The sequence below is a fragment of the Halichoeres trimaculatus genome, unplaced genomic scaffold, assembly GCF_033239565.1.
Source record: "Halichoeres trimaculatus isolate MK-OKI-2021-1 unplaced genomic scaffold, fHalTri1.1 fHalTri1_scaffold_14, whole genome shotgun sequence".
NCBI classification, from domain to species: domain Eukaryota; kingdom Metazoa; phylum Chordata; class Actinopteri; order Labriformes; family Labridae; genus Halichoeres; species Halichoeres trimaculatus.
In genome coordinates, this window is record NW_027437192.1 from 25,359,239 (window position 1) to 25,379,010 (window position 19,772).

Sequence of the window (19,772 nt, forward strand, 5' to 3'; positions counted from 1 at the left end):
GGGCGGTTAACGGTTAACAGGAGATCCGTTTGGGTCGAGCTCTGCTGCAGGCGGGCTGCTCTGAGAGGGAAAGGTTAGAGTGCTGGAGGGAAATTTGCAAAACGTTTAAGGGGAAGTTTGTGATTATTTGGAAATTTCCAATTTACATATAAAGTTCAGTTTTATTACTGGTTTGCGCTGCAGGTGTGCTGTGGTAAAAGTTTAATTAACAGATTAATTTTTATTCATTGTTCACTTTTCCTGTAGTGGAACAACGGTCTAAACCGAGTGTAATGTGAAGTGTTTGCATATCCGACCTCCTCATTTCATTGTAAAATGAGTTGTAAATGACTTTTTATTAAAAGGTGCAGTGTGGCCCAGACTATTGAGAAGGTGTGGGTAAAGTACTAACCTTTACATGATTCCAATAGTCTGGGTTTTAATGAGGTTTAATGTCCCATGATGGAGGCTACAACACTCTCAGAAGAATAAAAATCCAGAACACTTATATCATGTCGTTATTGGCACCAACGTGAACATTTACACATCATTTGCTTGAAACTCCTAGTCGTTAACTTTGTGTCAGAGTCAGGTTTAGCTCTGTGTCACTGTGTGCTTCAATCTGTCAAGAGGCGGTAAATAACTGATGTTTGTCAGGAACGATGCACTGTTGAAGTTAAATGCCTGCCGTTAGGGAAGTAAAGTGAGGCATGAGTTCCTTATTTATTGGATGACAGTTAGGGCACAAAGCCAGATCTGTGCCTTGTGGTCTATCACACACACACACACACACACACACACACACACACACACACACACACCCACACACACACACACAGAGATATGAGATATGATATTTGCCTGTTATCTTTTTTTATTATTCCACGCTCCATTCACTCCGTGTCCATGTGTCTCTCCTTAAAGCTGCCTCCTCCTCAGTGTCTGAGCAGCAGCAGCAGTATTTTGCCCTACAAGAGGGTACAGTATCTTCGTGCTGCTTTCTTTTCCATATATAACTCCTGACAGGCTCTCCTGTGTCCCCCTGCCCTACTTTAATCCTTCCTGCACTCTCAGTATACAGTACAGCAGGACAGAGCACGCAGCTGGCTCCAGTGGGACATACTTCTTTAAAAGTGTCTTTTTAATACATGGTTGGCATCGATACCCCCAAAGATGACGCTGTCTTCCTGGTGATTTTGGTTTAAATAAATCTCAAGATATAGATGTAGCACTTTGAAAGATGACTTGTGTTATCTATGATTTGGTAAAATGCCAAATATCACAGTGTTCTCTTATTTTGGATGCTGTGGACCTCGGATGCTTTGATCTTGATGAGCAGTTGACTCAAACCATGTTCAGCTTAATTGGATGGTTTCACAGTCTGACATAAATTGATCCTTCGGCGCCCTCTTGTGTTTGGATAGTGAACATGATTAAGTACATCTTGTATAACAGCAGAACAAGCTGTAACCTTGGGGCATTTAATTATAAGATTGGTGGATAAATGTAATCAAAACATCTCTGATGCTCAGAGTGTTGTGTCAAGTGACGCTAACAGCTTTATGAGCTCAGACCCTCCAGAAACAAAGACTTCAGGGTGTTTCATCAGGTCAGAGCAGAGAATGGAAAACATTCATCAAGTTAACATTTGGGCTACAGGGTAATAGATCTTCTTCTTTGCTGCCTCTAGAGGATGATTGGGTTGAGGCTCAGTCTGCATATGTGTGCTGTGGATTAGAGACATACTGTTATTTTACTTTATTTATTTATTTTTACATTTTATAACGTTCTTAATTTTATAATAAAAATGTTTTGTTTTCTAATTCACTGCTTTATAAACCAAAGATTTAAAATCTTCATATAACTCCTTAACAGAGCATAAAGTGCAAGTGTTTTTTGTTTATTTCCTTGTCGTAATTTCAGTCTTTCTTTCTTTAACAGAAAAAAAATATTAATTAATTAAAAAGTTGCTAGGCGCCGCTCCGTTGGCTATGGCTGCCTTTTGCAGCAGCTCTCGCTTCTTTGTCCGTTTCTTGTGTTTTTTTTTTTTTTGTCTCTTTTTTGTAATCTTTGTATTTGGAGTGGATCATTACTTTGTATGGCTCATTTGTTGGTCATGGACACCAACCTTTTTGTGGCTTCAGTGATATTTTTACCATTTTTTCTCCTGTGTTTGTCTGGAGATCCTACATGTAACCATGGCTGCATTGTTTACATGTGAACACAGCTGTTCGCAGCCTGTAGCATGTCAATGCTAACTGGTGTAAGGCCTGATGTTTTCCCACAAGGTGAGGAGGAGGAGGTGAGGACGACGTGCTGGTTCTCAGGTGTGAGTTAAGAAGTGACAACATGGACATGTCCTTCCATCCATCGTTATTGGGGACGTAAGATCTATTTCCAATAAGATGGACGAGCTAGCTGTGCTAACCCAGCAACAGAGGGAATACCAGAGGGCAGAGTAGCATCATGCTATTCACAGACATGGCTAACGGAGCTAACATCATACATGTTGGAAGAGCTTCACCTGCTGTGAGCAGACAGGATCCAGGAGACAGAGACTGAACAGACTGCTGAAGAAGCTCAGTCCTGGACCCTGTGGAGGTGGAGGCTGGCTGAACTGGACAATGATGGACAAGCTGTCATCATCTATTTTCTTACGCACCTTTTTGCACTTTCTATACACTTTCTTACTTTTGTTTTCTTGATTGCTGCTGTGACTTTAATTTCGATGTACTTGTTACAATGACAATAAAGTTTCATTCTATTCTATTCTATTCTATTCTATTCTATTCTATTCTATTAAGTCACTGTCATCATCAGTTACCTGGTAGAGTTTGAAGCTAGCGTCATGTGGTCGGTGTAAATAAGCTCGACAGACACACAGCATCAATGTTTGAATGTAATAAATGACAAGTTTATTGTTGCACAAAATGTACAAAATAACAAGCAAATGGACAGCCCCATCCCGCCCCGGTAGTGGCCCTCCCCTCCCGCTGGTTCATTCGCCATAATGAAGCTGAATTTCTGAAACCTATGACTACGGCAAGTCCGATGGTCCAAGCCAAACGCATGGTAATTCTGAGAGACAACACATACCCAATTTCAGCGTCACTGAACAATTAAAAATGAATAAAAACACCTTATTTACACATTTCTGTCAGAACTTTTACAACATGCCATCTATATGTTTATACAGACTATGCTTGTGCACATACCCCTGTATAGAAAATATATTATAAGATCAAATTAAATTAGACTAAGGGCTATAGACATCCAAAGTACAGCACTTCTTTTTAATCTCCTTTTGAATCTTTTTTATTCTCATTTTTCTTCCCACTTAATCAGTTACTAAGTTCTTGAACAACTAAAATAACCTCAGTCGTATATAGATGTGTTTTTCCTTGAGGACCCAAGCTGACCATGAAGATGCCTGTAGAGAAAAACTTCACATATTTACACTGAAACACTCAGATCTCTCCCTTAAAATGCACATGTGTAAATATGACTGCCTTTGACTCGTGATATATCTGATGTTCTTGGCTGTTCCTAACTCTCATATTCATTGAAAAACGATGACTCTTGATGATAAACTAGAAGATTTTATCTCTCTTAAAGTCCCCTCTTTTCAAGTCTGTCTCGATGATGCAGTAAAAGCAAAAACCAATCAGCTTTGGCACTGGGTGAAGGAGTAAGTGTGCTGTGGTTTCCTGACATGTTTCTCAAATCCTACAGCTCCTTGTTTGTGCACTGATGTCGAATCCCGCTGGAAGCTTTTTTTTTAGGCTTTGAGATTTAACATGGTTGTGCAAAAAAGGGATAATTCAACTAATTTTTCATGTTTTTTAAAAAGTAAATAGTAGCACTGTGATATCTAAACCACATTAGCACCATGGAGAAAGAGAGACAGAGTGAGCGGCGTTATTCAAGTAAAGCCAGACCACTCACAAGATGTTTGTGCTGGAACATTAACAGCGTCAGGGGACACAATGTGGATGGGTCAAGGGGAAACTACAAATCCCATGGATGGATGGATGGTAATGAAAAAGGTGTGAGAATGACGGGGCATGAGGAAGAGATCATTGTGAAAATGAAGAGGTCCTAAAAAGATCCTCATGTAGTTACCTCTCCTCCTCCCGCTGCACTGATGCAGAAAATAAACAAGAGGCAGAAGCAAATCTCCGGAGTGTATCCATCACATTGCTTCATTATAAACCAGAGGTCAGTGCAGCAGGAGGAGGCGGCACGGAAAACGCTTTGTTAAAACTGAGTGTGTGACGGGGCTGAGGGGAGTCTCTGGGTTCAGTTTGGGATCAGATTTCAAGAGATGATGTTTTTAAAGTGTGTGCAAAAATACTCGTCATACTACTGCTGGAACATGAACCCCTTCATACATTTTCAGTTTGCCTCAGTTCTGACCTTAAATTTTGCAATATAGCTTCCTCTTTAACCCTACCTACTCTTCTTCTTCATCTGCAGCTTGTGTTTCACTTGTTTTAATATATATCTATATCTTCTTTTCTGGCTTTTTTCACTTTTCTTACTTTACAAAATGAGAGACAGAATGATGGACAGCTGACAATATATATAATTATTTTCCTCTTCCTATTATCATCAGGTTTCGCTTAACCTGGAGATGAATTTCTTTGTTCGTTGTAAACAAACAGGTTTCAGCCACTGGCGTTCGTTTCCTTCTTCAAGTGCACTCCATTCTTCCTCTCTCCATCTCCATCTCCCTCCTCTTCTTCATTGCAGAAGGGCCCTGATTTGTTTGGAGGTGCTGTCATCGTTTAGATGTCGTGTCGTGTACCTGAAGAAAAAGGTGACGAAGCAGGAGGTGACATCAGTGTGTGCGTCATGTTTACTTTAGTCTGTGAATCACAAGAACAGGCACACACACACGCACACACACATACCTCAGTGCGTTCAGGAGTCCCTCCACACTGTTGGACGGCTGCTCTTTCAGCACCTTGATGCAGCCCTTCATCTGTGCGGCACAAAGAGAAAACAAGGTGTTAGAGTCACCTGATCTCCTGCTGCAGCTGCCATTAAAGCACCTCCCATTACAAAATCACGAATCGAAACAACTGGGCCATGTCATATTAATGTGTGATGAGGGGAAACTGGGACACATTTAAGGTCTCTGAAAAAAAACCTGTCATGATTACCCCTTCACAATCTAGATACTGTAAAAGAAGCTGGTCATACACAAGGAACTACAACACTATAAGTTAGCCAAACCAGCTAACGTTGGCTACATCAACAACTGATGCACTTCTCTGTTGCTGCATTGAAATGTCGAATATATTTTTGAGTTTTTCTGTTGACGTTATGTGCAGCTTGGTGCTACCGACAGTTTAATAAAAGGACATTTATGTTTTGAACCAAATTGTCCACAGGGGCCATATTGGAAATGAGGTGGGCTTTGAGCCTCCACATCAGCTGAGCTGAGCCTCTGATTGGTGAACTGGTGGTCTTAATATTTTCTAAACTGTGGAGTCAGAATTTTTTTTACCCCATACAGTGTGTGCTGACAGAGAATTCAGCTATCGAGATGGTAGACTTTTTTTTGTTTCAGGCTGTAAACATGTTTATTTCTGCTGTGTTAACTGTTCTTTTTTTTATTTTTTATTTTTGACTCGGTGTATGTGTGGTTTCTGGTATTTCCAAAGCCAGACTCAAGCTCAAACTGTAAATTTTAGCACTTCCACATTGTCTCAAACTTAGAGGCTGCCACTTGCTTGGAACGTAGTTCAAGGATGAGATCAGAGAAGAATATCACCATTGTGAAAATGGTGAATTTGATTAAAAAAGGCTTTTAGTGAAACTGTTGGATGAAAGATGGATCCTAGGGTTGTTATTGCTCTGTTTTGCCCACAAAACATGTTTGAAAACAGGAAGGAGTTCCCCTTAACCCTTGTTAAATAAATAATATTGTAATGTACTTCAAAGCTCCACAGAAGCCCAGAAGGACCAAACCAGGCAGCATACAGACTGTTCAGTTTCCTATGTAAATTCATTATTGCAAACTAAACATTTGTCAAGTGTTATGAGACAGAAATTTAATCACAATAAGTTCTTATCGAGCAGAAAGCACGTAACATACATGCGCCTTTGCCACCTCATCACAATTCCGGTCAAGAATTTACTGAGCTTCCTGAGATCCTGCAGGTTTGTGTTGTCAAGTTGTTCTCATTTTACTGGATGATGACTAAATATTTATAGTTTTACTGATATTAATTACCCTTTTGTGCAGATTAGTACACGTACTTGTCTATATTAATATCTGACCAAGAAACCATGGACACACATGGATCAGTTGTGTGCACTCACATCAATTTTGGAGGTCTTGGCGAAAGCTCCGACAGGGTGAACGTGATCATAGAGAATGATGACTCCCACCATCACCCTCATACAGAACAGCATGGTGTCTGTGTTAGTGAACCGACAGCGGTACTCCCTGAGGATAAAAAGCAAAACAGTCACACAGGAAGCAGTTTGATGAAGAGTCACCGAGGAAGCTGCTGAATAAGACTCATAGACTGTGTGGGACTCAGAGCCAAGGTGACTTTAGAAACAGAATATTTATCTATAAAATATAGGTGCTGCTGTTTCATTATCTTAAGGGAAATGTGAAGTATGTGCAGATGACTTTTCATTCACATAGAGACATCTGTTTAAAAATGTTTCAGCATTTAAAATTTAGCATGAAGGGCTCTCTGACTGATTTTCTTTATGAATATGTTTGATTCAGTTTATTGAATTAGCAGCTTATACTTGAGAAGCCGTCTTTTGTGTTCACTTTGAAAAGGCTTCAGAATTGAAATCTAGGCGTTTGACCTTGGCAGAGGACAAGTACAAGAGTATCTCCATCACTGAGGATGAGGAAACAATGGGAGGTACTCACGGAGTCTCCAGCATTACACGACACACACAGGCCATGGTGCTCAGACAGTCTGTGGTGTCCTCGATGGGTAAGGTCTTATTCTGAAAAGAAGGAAACAGGAAGCACACACTCTGCCTGTCAGTAACATCAACGTGTGCACAAACAAATGTTCCTCTTTTCTCTCACTATCAGTTTTTCTTCTGTGATTTAACAACTGATGAGCAATGTTTGACCACAGGGTGGAGACAGAGCTTCAGAGCTCAGTGAAAGTTTGAAGACCACTTTGTTAAAACGCAGTCATGACCGGCATTTCATCTACATTTTACATGAGCCTCAAAAGGATTTCTCAAAAGCTGAGCTGTCAGGATGCACTGATGTGCAAAGTTTAAAAGTCACAGCCTCCTAAAATAGTGTTTTGACAGAAAACGCACTGAGCAGGGGGAAGTTTTCATGCAATGGTCCGGTGTGGGCACTTTGAGGTAAAGCTGTGGTGAAGTGTACGAGAGCAACTGTTTACTAAATCCACCAAGAAGCCTTGTACCAGTACACGGACTGTTCTGGAAAGTGCTATTCTCAGGATTTTATTTTATCAGAGTGTTAAGATAAATATTAGATGTAAATTTGGCAGGTGTTGGGTGTTTTTTTTTGTTTGTTTTTTTTTGTAGCTTGATCAACCACAACTTTATTCAGTACTCTTAGGTTTCTCAGATCTGGAGGAGTCTTGACATTGGCCAAAGATGTGTAGAAGTAAACCAAAAATGTAAAGTTATAAAGTGATTGATAGATATTAATTTAGTCAAAGTTAGTCCCTCACCATGTCCTATTTATACCAGAATTATTTGGTACTGTTTTTTGTATGATCATCCAATGACTAAGCAGGATGCTGTTCTGCAAGTCTATTCAGGTGTTCTTAAATTAAGTTTTATGCAACTGATATCGACTCATATGCTTACGTCACCAAAGTAAAATGCCCTTTATTTAATGACTGTAAACATTTAGTGGTCACCATTTATATTAACAGAACTCTGCATTTTGCATTTTATAAACTAAACTTACTTGTTCTTAAGGGTTTCTTTCAGAGGCCGTAATAAAAACTACAACAGCTACACTTTAGACCTAACCCAGCTTAAATGGCCAACTCCAGCTTTAACCAGGTCTGGATGTAAAGAGTCAGGTTATTACCTCTGAAACAAACTTGGTGGTGGCGTTACTCAGAGTCTTCAGCATGGGTGTTGCTTCAGCGTAGAACAGAGACATCCGATTGGCCATCTCATTGTTGACCTCATTTTCTGCCTCCAACTGCAAGACAACACAAGCATGACTTTAAAAAGCATCATCACCCACACAGGGGCCAGGAGCCATGTCACACACAGCCATGAAGAAACCAATCCTCTCAGGATGCTTGTACTGTCTTTGTACGAGGGATAGTGACACCTTCACTTCAGGCGTTAATTATTAAAGACAGAAAGTGAGACCCAGCTGCTTCAGCTCAGCACTGGATCATACGGCAGTGATTCCTGAGACTTTGGCAAAAACACGTCTCACCAAGAAGAGTGTAGATTTGAGTGAAAGTGAATTAAATTATCCAGTTTACAACCTTTCAGTGTTGATCATCAGTTTTTTTTCACTAATAAAACATTTTTTTCATATGTTTGTTTTTATTTCGATAGCTTAAATGATCATATGATAACCCAGGTCCCAAAAATATCTGTAGTCCTCTCCAGACATCAGTTTCAATTTGTCATAAAATTGTGAAAAATTATTTAAAACTAGAAAAGCACTCAGAGAGTGCAGACCTACGCCAAGCATATTGTGATTGTCACCAACACTTTAGTCCTACTTTAATGTTATACTTCCTTTCAGCAGACTGTCTGCTACAATTTGGTGTTAGTTGCAGGTTGGTGCAATAATTTGTTTCCTGAAAGTGTTGAAAATTATGATAACCCAGTCCATATTTCATATTCTGGATCTTAGTATCCAGGATATTGTCAGGATCTGGATCGTACTTTTACATCTGTCAGAAATTATGCTGACTTTGTCTTGTATTGTTTTGCAAAGCAATCCGATCATTTATCATTGAGTTATATACACATATGGTGAAAACGGCCCTATCTCACAATGATAAAGAATCCTTTAAAAAAATCCTGGATCCAGACGATGATCCTGATCACCTCCAAAATTAATTCAATTCTTCCTTATTTTATTTTGAACATTTCCTGAAGATGTCATCAAGATCTGTTTGTTACTTTTTGAGTTATGTTGTTCACAAACAAACAGACAAACTCCCAAAAATATAACCTCCTTGGCGGAGGTAATGAATAATATATATGCCAGATGAAAAAGTAGAATGTAAAGTATCTTGAAATCATCCAGCAAAGAATATTCAACAACATTTTTACTTATTTCATGATTGTTCAAAATATGTTCAGAGTTTTCGTCAACACCCACAGATATTTATCAATAGGCAATAAATTAAGATAATCACTTGGTCGGCTTTATTCTTGAAGCCCCCCATTCTCCTCATCATCTGCCAAATGCTACAAAGTCACAGAAGCTGCTGTAGTTTTTCCATTTTCCTGTGATATTCACACATTTTAATGAAAAAAAAAAAATCAAAATGAAATCCTGTTTTGGCCAAATTCTCAAGAATCATTGATGGACGACATAAAAACCTGATCCTGATCCTGTCTCAGACTCACCTGCTGGTTGTTCAGCCTGTTCCTGCTTATAGTCCTCCTGTAGTAGCTGAAGTCATTCTGGATGGCTGGGTTTGTCATCTGCATTGTGAAGGGAGAGGCGATTTAGATTTTCAGAAGGCAGCTCACAGGAGCTATTGATTTTTCACTACATTAAAGGTCAGCGTCTGGGGGCTGTGATTGGACTGAGAATGGATTCTGTTCACCTTTAGTTCGTCGAAGCTGAGCGTGAAATGAAGGATCTCAGCGAACTGTTTGGCCAGAGCCTGCTCTCTCTCCAGGTGCTGCATGGGAGCGTACGGCGGGCTGGTCAGGGCCTCCAGCAGACTGCGAAGAGCATTCTCTGCAAACATAGGGTGATTTTAAAAACCTCTCTGCACATGCTGGGATCAATACGCAAACACTTCTACCCCTGGATTCTTCCATAGACATCTGATATTCTCTCATCTCACCTGAATGTCACAGCAGTTTGTAGCCCCCAATTTGGAGAAAAATAAATAAAATGCGACAGCAAACTTGGTCCAAACTGCTTATATAAATACCAGTTGACTTCTGTCACCATGTGCTTGTAGAAATGGACTGCAGACTTTAAAGTGGAGTGGGATCTGGCCCCGGGCAGAATGGCAGACCTTTGGATTGCCTCTCAGAGGAGAAGCTTTATGTTCTCAAAGACGAGGCCCACAGGCTGAGATTTAACATTTAATACGAGCAGAAATGTACCATCACAGGCCTCAGGCTCTGAAGCCATACGTCTGCTAAACACTTGGAGTGTTGGGTCTTCTTTTTGCTAGATATTTTTAGCCAGGCTGGCTTCACGACTCCAGAGCTGGAAGTCATGGTCTGTTAATCAATCAGCCTGCCATTTTAGAGCAGAGTGAAATCTATCGGCAGCTGAAGCTTCATGGATTATCCAGAGATTTGGATAGTTCATGGAACCAGCAGGACCAACCCAGGTGACTCTAACAGAAATCTACAACACCCACAACGCAGCTTGACCCACGCAGGGTTTGGAGTGTGTTGAATGATTCAAGCGCTGACTGAAGTGATTTTGTTAGACCTGATTTCTTTCTAAACTTGCAGTCTTTTGACAATCACTTGAGGCAAATTAAATGAGCTTTCACACCTTTCTCTGGAGCAACAAGAGGCTTTGATCAAGCTTTTCTGCTATGAAAAGTTCTCAGGCTCATCTTTTCATATTTAAAACCAACAATTAGCTAAAATGTCTGTTTCTTTAATCAATAGAAAACTTGAAAAGCTGATGACATTTCCATTCCATCAGCCTCAACTGTACCGTGTTCGTGATCAGTGCTAATTAGCAAGTATAACAAGCTACTGCAGCATGCTAATATACATGGTAAACATGCTACAGTTCCTACAGTAGGTACACAGATATTAGCATGATCATCAAAGGAGCACCAGCTCACACATTCATAAGCAACTTTATGGAGCAACCTTTGTTAAAGATTTTGTACTCTCTCTTTTCTCTCGATATTTGGTCAAATCTTGTCTCAGAAGCCTCTGTTTCACACACTGAGCCTGCGTGAGAAAGTAATCTGAGCTACTCTGAAGTTCAGCTGCCTCCATGATCAAAGGCATCAGCGATCAATTCCTGTGTCTGAGACTTCATTAACATATACTGACAGAGATCACACTGCAACTTATCTCACACCCTGATCCTCCTGACCCTGGATCAGTTACCAAACGTTCCCACATGTGTCACACCTGCCACTGAACCAAACACCTCTCAGAGCCAGGACGCCTCTAACCAATCAGACGCCAGAGCTGGACCTCGGAGGCTGTATGTCGCAGTAATGCCTCAGAAGCAAACTCCCTGGAGGCTCCATCCCTTCCTCTGTGTTAAATATGCATAAGGGCCTTCTATAAATACAGCCGAGAAGTGTTTCATCTAAAGGGCCTGGCCAGAAACACGCTCTCCCTCCTGCTGTTAGCTGACAGCTCTACCCAGAGCCCTGATTCCCCCGGGTTTGTTCTGACAGATTGGATTGAGAGACACTGCAGCTGTTTGTTTACTTTACACGCAGCCTCTTAACCTCTTATTCCCCCTTTGATCAGACACATGAAGAAGACGGGGAGGTGGTGCTGAGAGGAAAACAAGACAGGTCATATAGTTTGCACTCTTCTGATTATGAAGATCGGCTCCCTTTTTATCCTTAATGAGGGCGGGAAAGTCTAACAGATATGTGTAGTACTGATGCATTAGCTCTGATACATTATCATTAATTATTAGTCAGGCCTCTCGACGGTAAGCTGAGAACACCATGTCCATGAGATCAAAGTATTATTGGAAGGCAGAGCAGAGGCGGCAGCCAAACTCCATTTCTATGCTCATACTTCTCTCTCGCTCTACTCTGTCTGTACTGGACCAACATGTACCACTGTTTCCCTAGCAACGCCTGCCTGCCTGCCTGCCTGCCTGCCTGCTAGGTCAGGATGCTGCAGAGATGGCTGGGAGGACATCATGGTGTGTGTGTATGTGCTGTCGGACTGAAATGCATGTTGAATCAGGCTGGTGGTACATGAAGTGAAGCTGTGAAGCAGCAGAGGACAAGATGATGATTATAATCTAAATGTTTTTGATCTGCCTCTTGTTTAAAGAGTAGGTTCAACGTGCTTTAAATGTCTCCAATCACTCTATTTATCATTGTCACAGAGAAGGAACACAGTTTGTCTCACACCCTGTGTCAACAACACTACACAAAAGCAATGTGTTGTCATGCTTTACTAATTCTGTATACTGAAGCGCTCTGGATGTAACATGTAAAACATGTAAAAACAACTGTTCACAGGTATTTCTGTCAGAAAGTGAAACTAGAAGCCAAAAAAAGGTCATTACATAAGAGTGAGTGATGCACCTCTCACCTCATCTTGTACCTCTCATCCTTTGTTTGCATAATAATAACAACCCTCTTCACCCACCAAGGTGAAGTCATTTATACTCTATGGTTCAACAGACCGCACACAACACCTGAACACCATCAAAGCCTCTAATAAAAGCTCCAATATGACTTTGTAAGCAGCCACAGAGTGAGTAAAATCTCCTGAAATCTCTGTTTCTGTCAAATGTTACAGCCATGCTCACCCAGTCGAAGGGAGAACTCGTAGAAGCGCTTCAGCTTGGCCACCAGGGGGCACACTGCGTTCCAGGCCTTCTCCTGGAGAGCCAGGTCTCCTGGGTTCTGGATGGCCTGTGGGCAGAGAGCACAAGCAGACGTCCAGATGTTATTAAGAAAATGATTTTAAAACCTCATCATCTTTTCTATCCCCTCTCCCTCTGAGCAGTGTTTAACTTCCATGAAGCAGTTTCACTTTCGCTTTCTGAACAGAGGGGAACAGACAATAATTCTGCCATGACAAGTGATCACATTACAGCCTCTACAGCTCAATCCAACCTTAGAGAGCTGCTAAAACCAAACCCCTGTGTTCTCCTCTGACACACCGAGGGCTTTGGAAAGTAAAACTGTATTACATCCTGAAAATCAGTTATCAGAAGAGAGGAAGTTTGATATTTTCTCAGAAACATCTACAAATGTTTAATTTTATCTTCTTAATACCTCTGCTTTTCAACACATTTTTATTTATCACCTCATTTTTTTTATCATCTGCATATCTACAGGGAAGTGTAGGAAAATACACATTGTGTTTTTTTTTAAATGAACAATGCAAATTATCTTAGACTCAATGATATATACCTCAGCTCATATACCTCGTATACCTCACGTACAGCTACAGTCTGTCTGTTTCTATTTGCACAACCATGTTTCATTTGTTCATTTGTTTTCTTTTGCAAATTGCACAATTCTTGACAGCCTTTTCAGGGCACTACTTTAATATTTTGATTTTATTTTAACTTACTTTTTTATTCTTCTCCGTACATAGCTCTTTATTATTATGATGATCTTTATTTTTTTTACTACTTAGGCCCTATTTCTCTCTAATTTTTGTAATATTAAGTGTGTGTTTATAATAACTGTACAGAGATTGTGGTGTACTGGAGTCAAATTCCTTGTACTCTTGAGATAATTGGCCATTAAAGGTGATTCTGATTCTGATATACTTGTCTGTTGCTCAGATATTTTTTCTTTTTTCTCTCTCGAAACTCTTGGCTACAAAAGGAAGTAACTAAACCCATAAGAGACAATATAAGCAACATTTCAACTAAATTCAAACAGAGTGCATTTAACTAATCATTAAATAGGCTACATATTTCTGGTATTCAGACTATTTTTAAGAACTTCAAAGGTTCAAAAGAATTTATGTTAATAATCTAATAATCAGTCTCGTTGAATTGTTTCACATCCTTTACAGATCTCAGGGTCAATCCTTCCATAGTTAGCTGTTGAGTATAAAGTAGGCCTTACTGAGAATTGAAACTTAAATGTTCCCCACATTTGGGTCAAGTTACAGTTTTTTTAAATTATTATTATTATTTTAATATTTCTATTTTATTTTATGTATTTATTTATGTATTTACTTATTTTATTTTATTTATTATTATTATTATTATTATTATTATTATTATTATTATTATTATTATTATTATTATTATTATTATTTGTTTATGTATTTATTTATTTATTTATTTATTTATTTATTTTTTATTCATTTTTTTTTGGGGGGGGGGGGGGGGTATTGCACTGGTTAAATTGATCTAACCTTGGTGAGAATGAATTAAAATGATGCTTATTTAAACTGGAAAAAGTTAATAGATCCATTTACCCCCAGGTGGCTCAATTTACCCACTGACTTGGATCAACTTTCCCCTAAGTTGGGGCAAGTTGAGCCACAAGAACCCCCTTAAAATTAAAAAATTAAAAAATTAAAAAAACAAAAAAAACAAACATATTTTCATTCCCCTTTGTCATGGATGCATTCTCCACTGACTGAAAACCTCCCGAAAGACGTTTTTCACTTTCCCATCTCCAGAGGACAGCATAAGTTAAAAAAAATGGATCATTTGACCCCACTCTCCCCTGCTGTGTAAAGCCAGATTAAAAAATCTTATAGGAATTTACCCAAGCTTGTTTTTTCTTTTTTTTTCTTTCTTTTTTTCAATTTTATTCTTTTTGTCAGACAAACCATTTTCTCATCAGTTAAATTCTTTACCCAAAAATCCACTGGTGTTTAGGAACACTTTTAATGAGTAAATCTGATCAGATTCAGCCACATTTTTCTTGATCTTCAAATCAGAAATCTTTGTCAACTCCCCCTCTTCTAACACAGCACTGTGTTTTAGGCACTGCCTCATAAACTCTACCCAGAAACCCTTCATCTGGGCACTGGATAGTCAGCCCCACTTTAAAAACAAACAAAAAGTTGTTTGGTAAAAAGTTACTGAACCTGATTATTTTAAATGTTGTGTCACACACCTGCTCATAATAAATCACTGCATCATGTTGGATGATGCTGTGAGTTGATGCTTTCCAACACAACAAGAATTAAGTTCTATGATACTAAAACATCCCTCATTTAACTGTAAACATCATTATTTCCTCTGTAAACACCTTGAAAACTTCCAGCCCTCTGCTCCTGTTTGAACCGAACTAAAACACACAGTCTCATCTTTAAAAGCACGCAGAAAAAGAAGAACTGCAGCAAACATTACTGAGCAGGAGAAAACAGTGAATCTGTGGGGACTTTTAAGAGTCACGGATTAAAACATATTTGCTCGTGGGTATTTGGAGCAGCAGGAGAGTGTTGGCAGGATTTTCTCTGGATAAACTACCATGATAATTATGATGGAGGCACATGTATCCCAGTGCTGTGGCGTGACTCATTCACACGTTTCTGACAGTTTTTTAGGCACAAATTCAAAATGAGGAAACAAACCACAGAAAAACTAACTTTAACTTTTGCGTGACTCATAAAGATTAAATGTCTGATTTAATGTCAGGCGTACTGTGTTTATCCTCTGGCTTATTATAAAATAGACCTTAAAGGACGCTAATAGACTATACATTGAAGAATGTTAATTCACAGATACTCATGATATAATCTTGATCAAGTTTTTTCAAACTTTATTTCAGGCCAATGATGCAATTTTTTTGAAATCTGATGTAAATTCAGGCCTGGTTAAGTAACACCTTGGTGAATTTTATGTGCCATTTTCTGCAGCACAGAAAACATTCAGCTGTCCCCCTGGTATTTGTGGTGTCAGTGGGATCCATTAATTGAAGAATGAGGATTTTCAGTCAGATATTTTGTCAGTGCGAACAGAGAGAACAGTGTGAAACACATCCTTTCATTCTGTGCCATATCCTACCTTACAGGGTCTACCACAGATTAAAGAAATGTGGTTCAGGTGTGCTCAGAAAAGGAAGAGAAAGGTTGGTGAAATTTGAGTGTGGTCCATTATTAAATGTTTCCCAAACCTCAAGGTTCTTAGGAAGCAAAACAGGGAAGCAACTCAGCACTATTTGTTAACAAGTACAGCAACGCCAACAGCTGAGCAATCAGCAGCAATCGTTGACACTGCAGAAGGAACTTTGCATTAATGTGTCGCTGAGAAAAAGCTGCACCTGAACACACACAAACCCAGTTTTTCAGCAGCACCAGCCTTCCAGTCAGAGCATGAGCTGCATTAAATGTTGGTTTGAGAAACTCTTCCCTCTCTTTATGTGCTGCATCCTGCGTGCTGCACTTCATGTCAGACTTTCACCACAGCAGCCACGTAAATCCCACATGTGCATTATTTCCTCAGCCAAACCGTTTATCAACGTCCAACACTTATCGACTGCTTTGTGCTCACTTCTCGTATCTCCTGGCCCGCTCCATTATAGGACTGCAGCTCGGCTAGGATCCCATGAGCCTCCTCCAGCACAGCGCTGACCTGGTTCCACACGGCCGTCTCTGCCTCTGTGGGCTGGGCATCTGGGAAGGGAGAGAGGAAAGAAAGCAAAGAGGGAGGACAGGGAAGAGGGAAGAGAGGAAGTGGAAGTGTGATGAAAAAAGGGACAGAAGGGGGTGAAGAAAATGAGAGGGAGAGGACATAGTTGAGGGGAGGAGGTTAGTGATGAAGGAAGAGCTGAAAAGATGACATCCTATCAGGCCAGTTTAAACCTGTGATAAATAATTACTCATTACATGACTGCAAATAAAAGCCAAATGTTTAATAGTGAGAGGTCAAAACCTGGCCTGTAAATCAGTGATTAAATCAATCCAACATGTTTATAACCAGAGACCTGAAAGCCCTGCTCTGTTACACAGTGAGGTTTGTGTGGTCACCTGACAAGGAGAGGAAGATGACGAGTCGGTTTCACTTCAGGGAATTACTGAACGAGAATCCTTTAGCTGCTAGTTTAACATTTTGATGGTTTTCTGCTGCCATAAAAATGCCTGGGTTGCGTCACTTGGACATTTCCGACTCTTAAGCTGCAATCATCTGAAGAACCATTCTTTCACTGGAGATTTATTCTGCCCTGGATGGGTGTAACTGTCCCATCAGATTGATGTACCAGTCCTATCCATCTTTTTCTCACTTCCCTCTCTTCAGTGTTCATGTATGAAGAGACACCTTTTTTCACCCCTGAGGTTTAATTGTGAGAAATGTTAAAACAAACAAGCAGCAGAGAGAACAACCTCTGGGTGTACTCTCTTTTTTCTGTGTCTCACACGTACACACTGAGCAGCACATAAACTGTAAACTCAGTGTTTTTTTGCCGTAGGGAAGCTCCCAGTTACAGTTCTGCTTTGTTTGCCCATGTGGCGTGTTGCAAGGATTAAATGTTTGAGGGACATGATTTCAGATGTGTTCTCCAGAGTCATCACTGTGTTTAGCTGTCTCCTCTCCAGCCGCCTATCCTAATATGACTCAGGTATGAAGTGAGAGGAGCAGTGTGCGCAGAAAGCTCTCTACATGAAGTAGCACCGCTGATTATTTTTGCACCCTGAGGCATTGCCGCTCTGCAGAGGAATAGTAATCATGGAGTATTTGCTATCCTAGGTGCACACGGGCTGCTATTACAAATCAGCAAGCGTGGCTATTTTTGAGATGACTCCTCACTCGTGCTCCTGCATTTCTCCAGTCAACATTATAATTTGTTTCTAGTTAGCAGTTTAAAGAGCATTACATGTGCTGAAGGTTAGCTGAGAAAATAGAGACTCCTTTATTACTTTGCCAAATTGGAAACTGGAGGAGGGTTAGCTTAGCTTAGCATTTAGACTGAAAGCAGAGGAAACCAGCTAGTTCCAGGCCAGTGCCTGACTTAGCATGCTAATAACTGGTGCTTCGCAGAAACCAACTCTTTGCTGGGCAAGAGCATGAAGCACCAAATATGTTTGGGGACGGGGGGAGAGGGTTTATCGTGACGATCCTGACATGGTGGAGAACAGACATTTCTAAAGCTGCTGAGCAAATCATCTTTTGTTAGACTTTCTCTTTCAAAACTTGAGATAGAGGTGAAACCAAAGCAGCAGTGGTCAGACTATGGTCGTCTAAAGAGATTCGGGGGAAATTGGATAGCGCCTTGTGGATAAAACCTGTGTATAGTCCCAGTTGCAGTACCTGAATCCAGGATTTGGACCTGGACTTGGACTCAGGGGCCTTCCCTCCTCCATTGGTCCTCTGCGATCACGTGAGTGTGTGTGTCATTTCCATTTTTCTTTGCTCTGTCTACAGACGGTCTTGTTGTAAGCTCTCAGCTATCTTTGTAGTTTTTTTGTTTGTTTTTTTACAAGGGTGTACACTTTTTCGGTGTAAACTGTTTTCTCTGTTAGCCTTTAGTACATTAGCACCGGTGATGTCTCTGCACTCTAGCTCTAGCTTTCACACTGACTCTCCTTTTGCGGTTCATTACTGCTCGATGTGTCGGATGTTTATTTATTCCTCATCCTCCTTTATGGATGATGATAACTGTATTAAATGTAGCTTATTTGTAGCTCTGGAGGAGAAGGTTACTGAGTAACTGCACTGAAGCTAGGCCACATTTAGCAAATGTAGCTAGCCAGCTCCCCTGTAGCCGGTGTGGGCCGTCTTAGCTTAGCCTCCCCCCCGCAGAGCCCGAGCAGCCGGGATGCAGTGGCTGGGTAACCGTGAGAGGGAAACATAGCCATAAGCTCAAAAATCGCATGCTGGATAACAGGAATGTTCACAATTCTAATAAATATGCCCCTCTGGTGATTGGTGACTTGGTAGTGAGAAATGTGAAATTAGCTATGCCAGACACCATGGTCCAATGCCTCCTGGGGGCCAGAGCGGGCGACATTAAGGGAAACTTAAAACTTCTGGCAAAGGATAAACGTAGATTTTGTAAGATAGTTATACATGTCATTACACAGCAATGGTTTTAAGGGTGAAACACAAAAGTTTTGTTGCGTTTCAGCCTCTCATTTACATGGAAACAGAGTTTCAGGCGACCTAACGAAACAATGATGTCATGCTCCGCTTCGCGCATTCAACAGGACAACAGTACCGTTGTTACGATCGTCGCAAACTACCGACTACTGTGTTGTGCTTGTGCTGCTCAATCTGCTGAATCTGCTGACTGTCTTTAAGTGCATCTGTTCCTCACTTTTGCGCTAGATGATCAGCCCAACTCAACTTCGGTGGTACAAGACAGTTACAGCACCACCTGCAGACCTGGCATGCTTCCCACAGCGATTTCAGTCCCTCAGGGTTTCCGTGTAAAGCAGATTTTTTTCACTGCGTGTAAGCAATTTCAGATGAAATGTCGTTGCATTAACGAGGCTTCAAACTTGGAAGACTGAGAGGTAAACTCAGCGGTTTTTATTGACTTTTTTAAATGAGGCCTCAATTTTATACAGTTTGGAGCAAGAGGTGACTAAAGTTTCCACCTTCACGAATGTTCATGTGACCTTTTGTTTAGCTACGGTCCCTGCCAGGATGAGGGGATGCTATCATTACTGCTTTTTGTTTTTGAACATTTTACAGTCATTAAAATGTTGGGTATGAAAAACATGAAGGAGAATTGGAGATGAGCTCAAACTTTAGCTGTCACTTGTGCAGGATGAATCCAGAAAGCTGAGGGAGATGCTTGTTACACTGATCACCTCACTGCAAAAAAGCTTACGGTTATGTTATTATCTAAAGTGACTCAGTCACTGGGTCCAAGACGTTTGCTGGGTTGAAATAAGGATTAATAGCGGTTTCGCTGCAGGTATTTCTGGGTGTTTTGGATCCCTCTGCAGAAGAACTAATGGATGCATCCCCTCATTAACAGAAGTGCATTTACTCAGAG

At 40.5% G+C, this 19,772-nt stretch overlaps 1 protein-coding gene across 3 annotated transcripts in view; it reads right to left on the reverse strand.

Moving 5' to 3' along the window:
* Positions 1-2,943: 2,943 nt before the first annotated feature.
* The window catches only part of fam49al (family with sequence similarity 49 member A, like), a 45,997-nt gene continuing 29,168 nt past the window's right edge, over positions 2,944-19,772 (reverse strand). For all 3 annotated transcript variants that reach the window (XM_074686486.1, XM_074686485.1, XM_074686487.1), the window contains 9 exons: positions 16,325-16,446; positions 12,659-12,764; positions 9,765-9,901; positions 9,562-9,639; positions 8,045-8,161; positions 6,884-6,963; positions 6,310-6,436; positions 4,893-4,963; positions 2,944-4,786 (listed from right to left, as the gene is read on the reverse strand). In XM_074686486.1, coding sequence (XP_074542587.1) covers positions 4,723-4,786; positions 4,893-4,963; positions 6,310-6,436; positions 6,884-6,963; positions 8,045-8,161; positions 9,562-9,639; positions 9,765-9,901; positions 12,659-12,764; positions 16,325-16,446 — 902 coding nt within the window. In that variant the 3' untranslated portion in view covers positions 2,944-4,722. The remainder of the gene's footprint in view (positions 4,787-4,892; positions 4,964-6,309; positions 6,437-6,883; positions 6,964-8,044; positions 8,162-9,561; positions 9,640-9,764; positions 9,902-12,658; positions 12,765-16,324; positions 16,447-19,772) is intronic.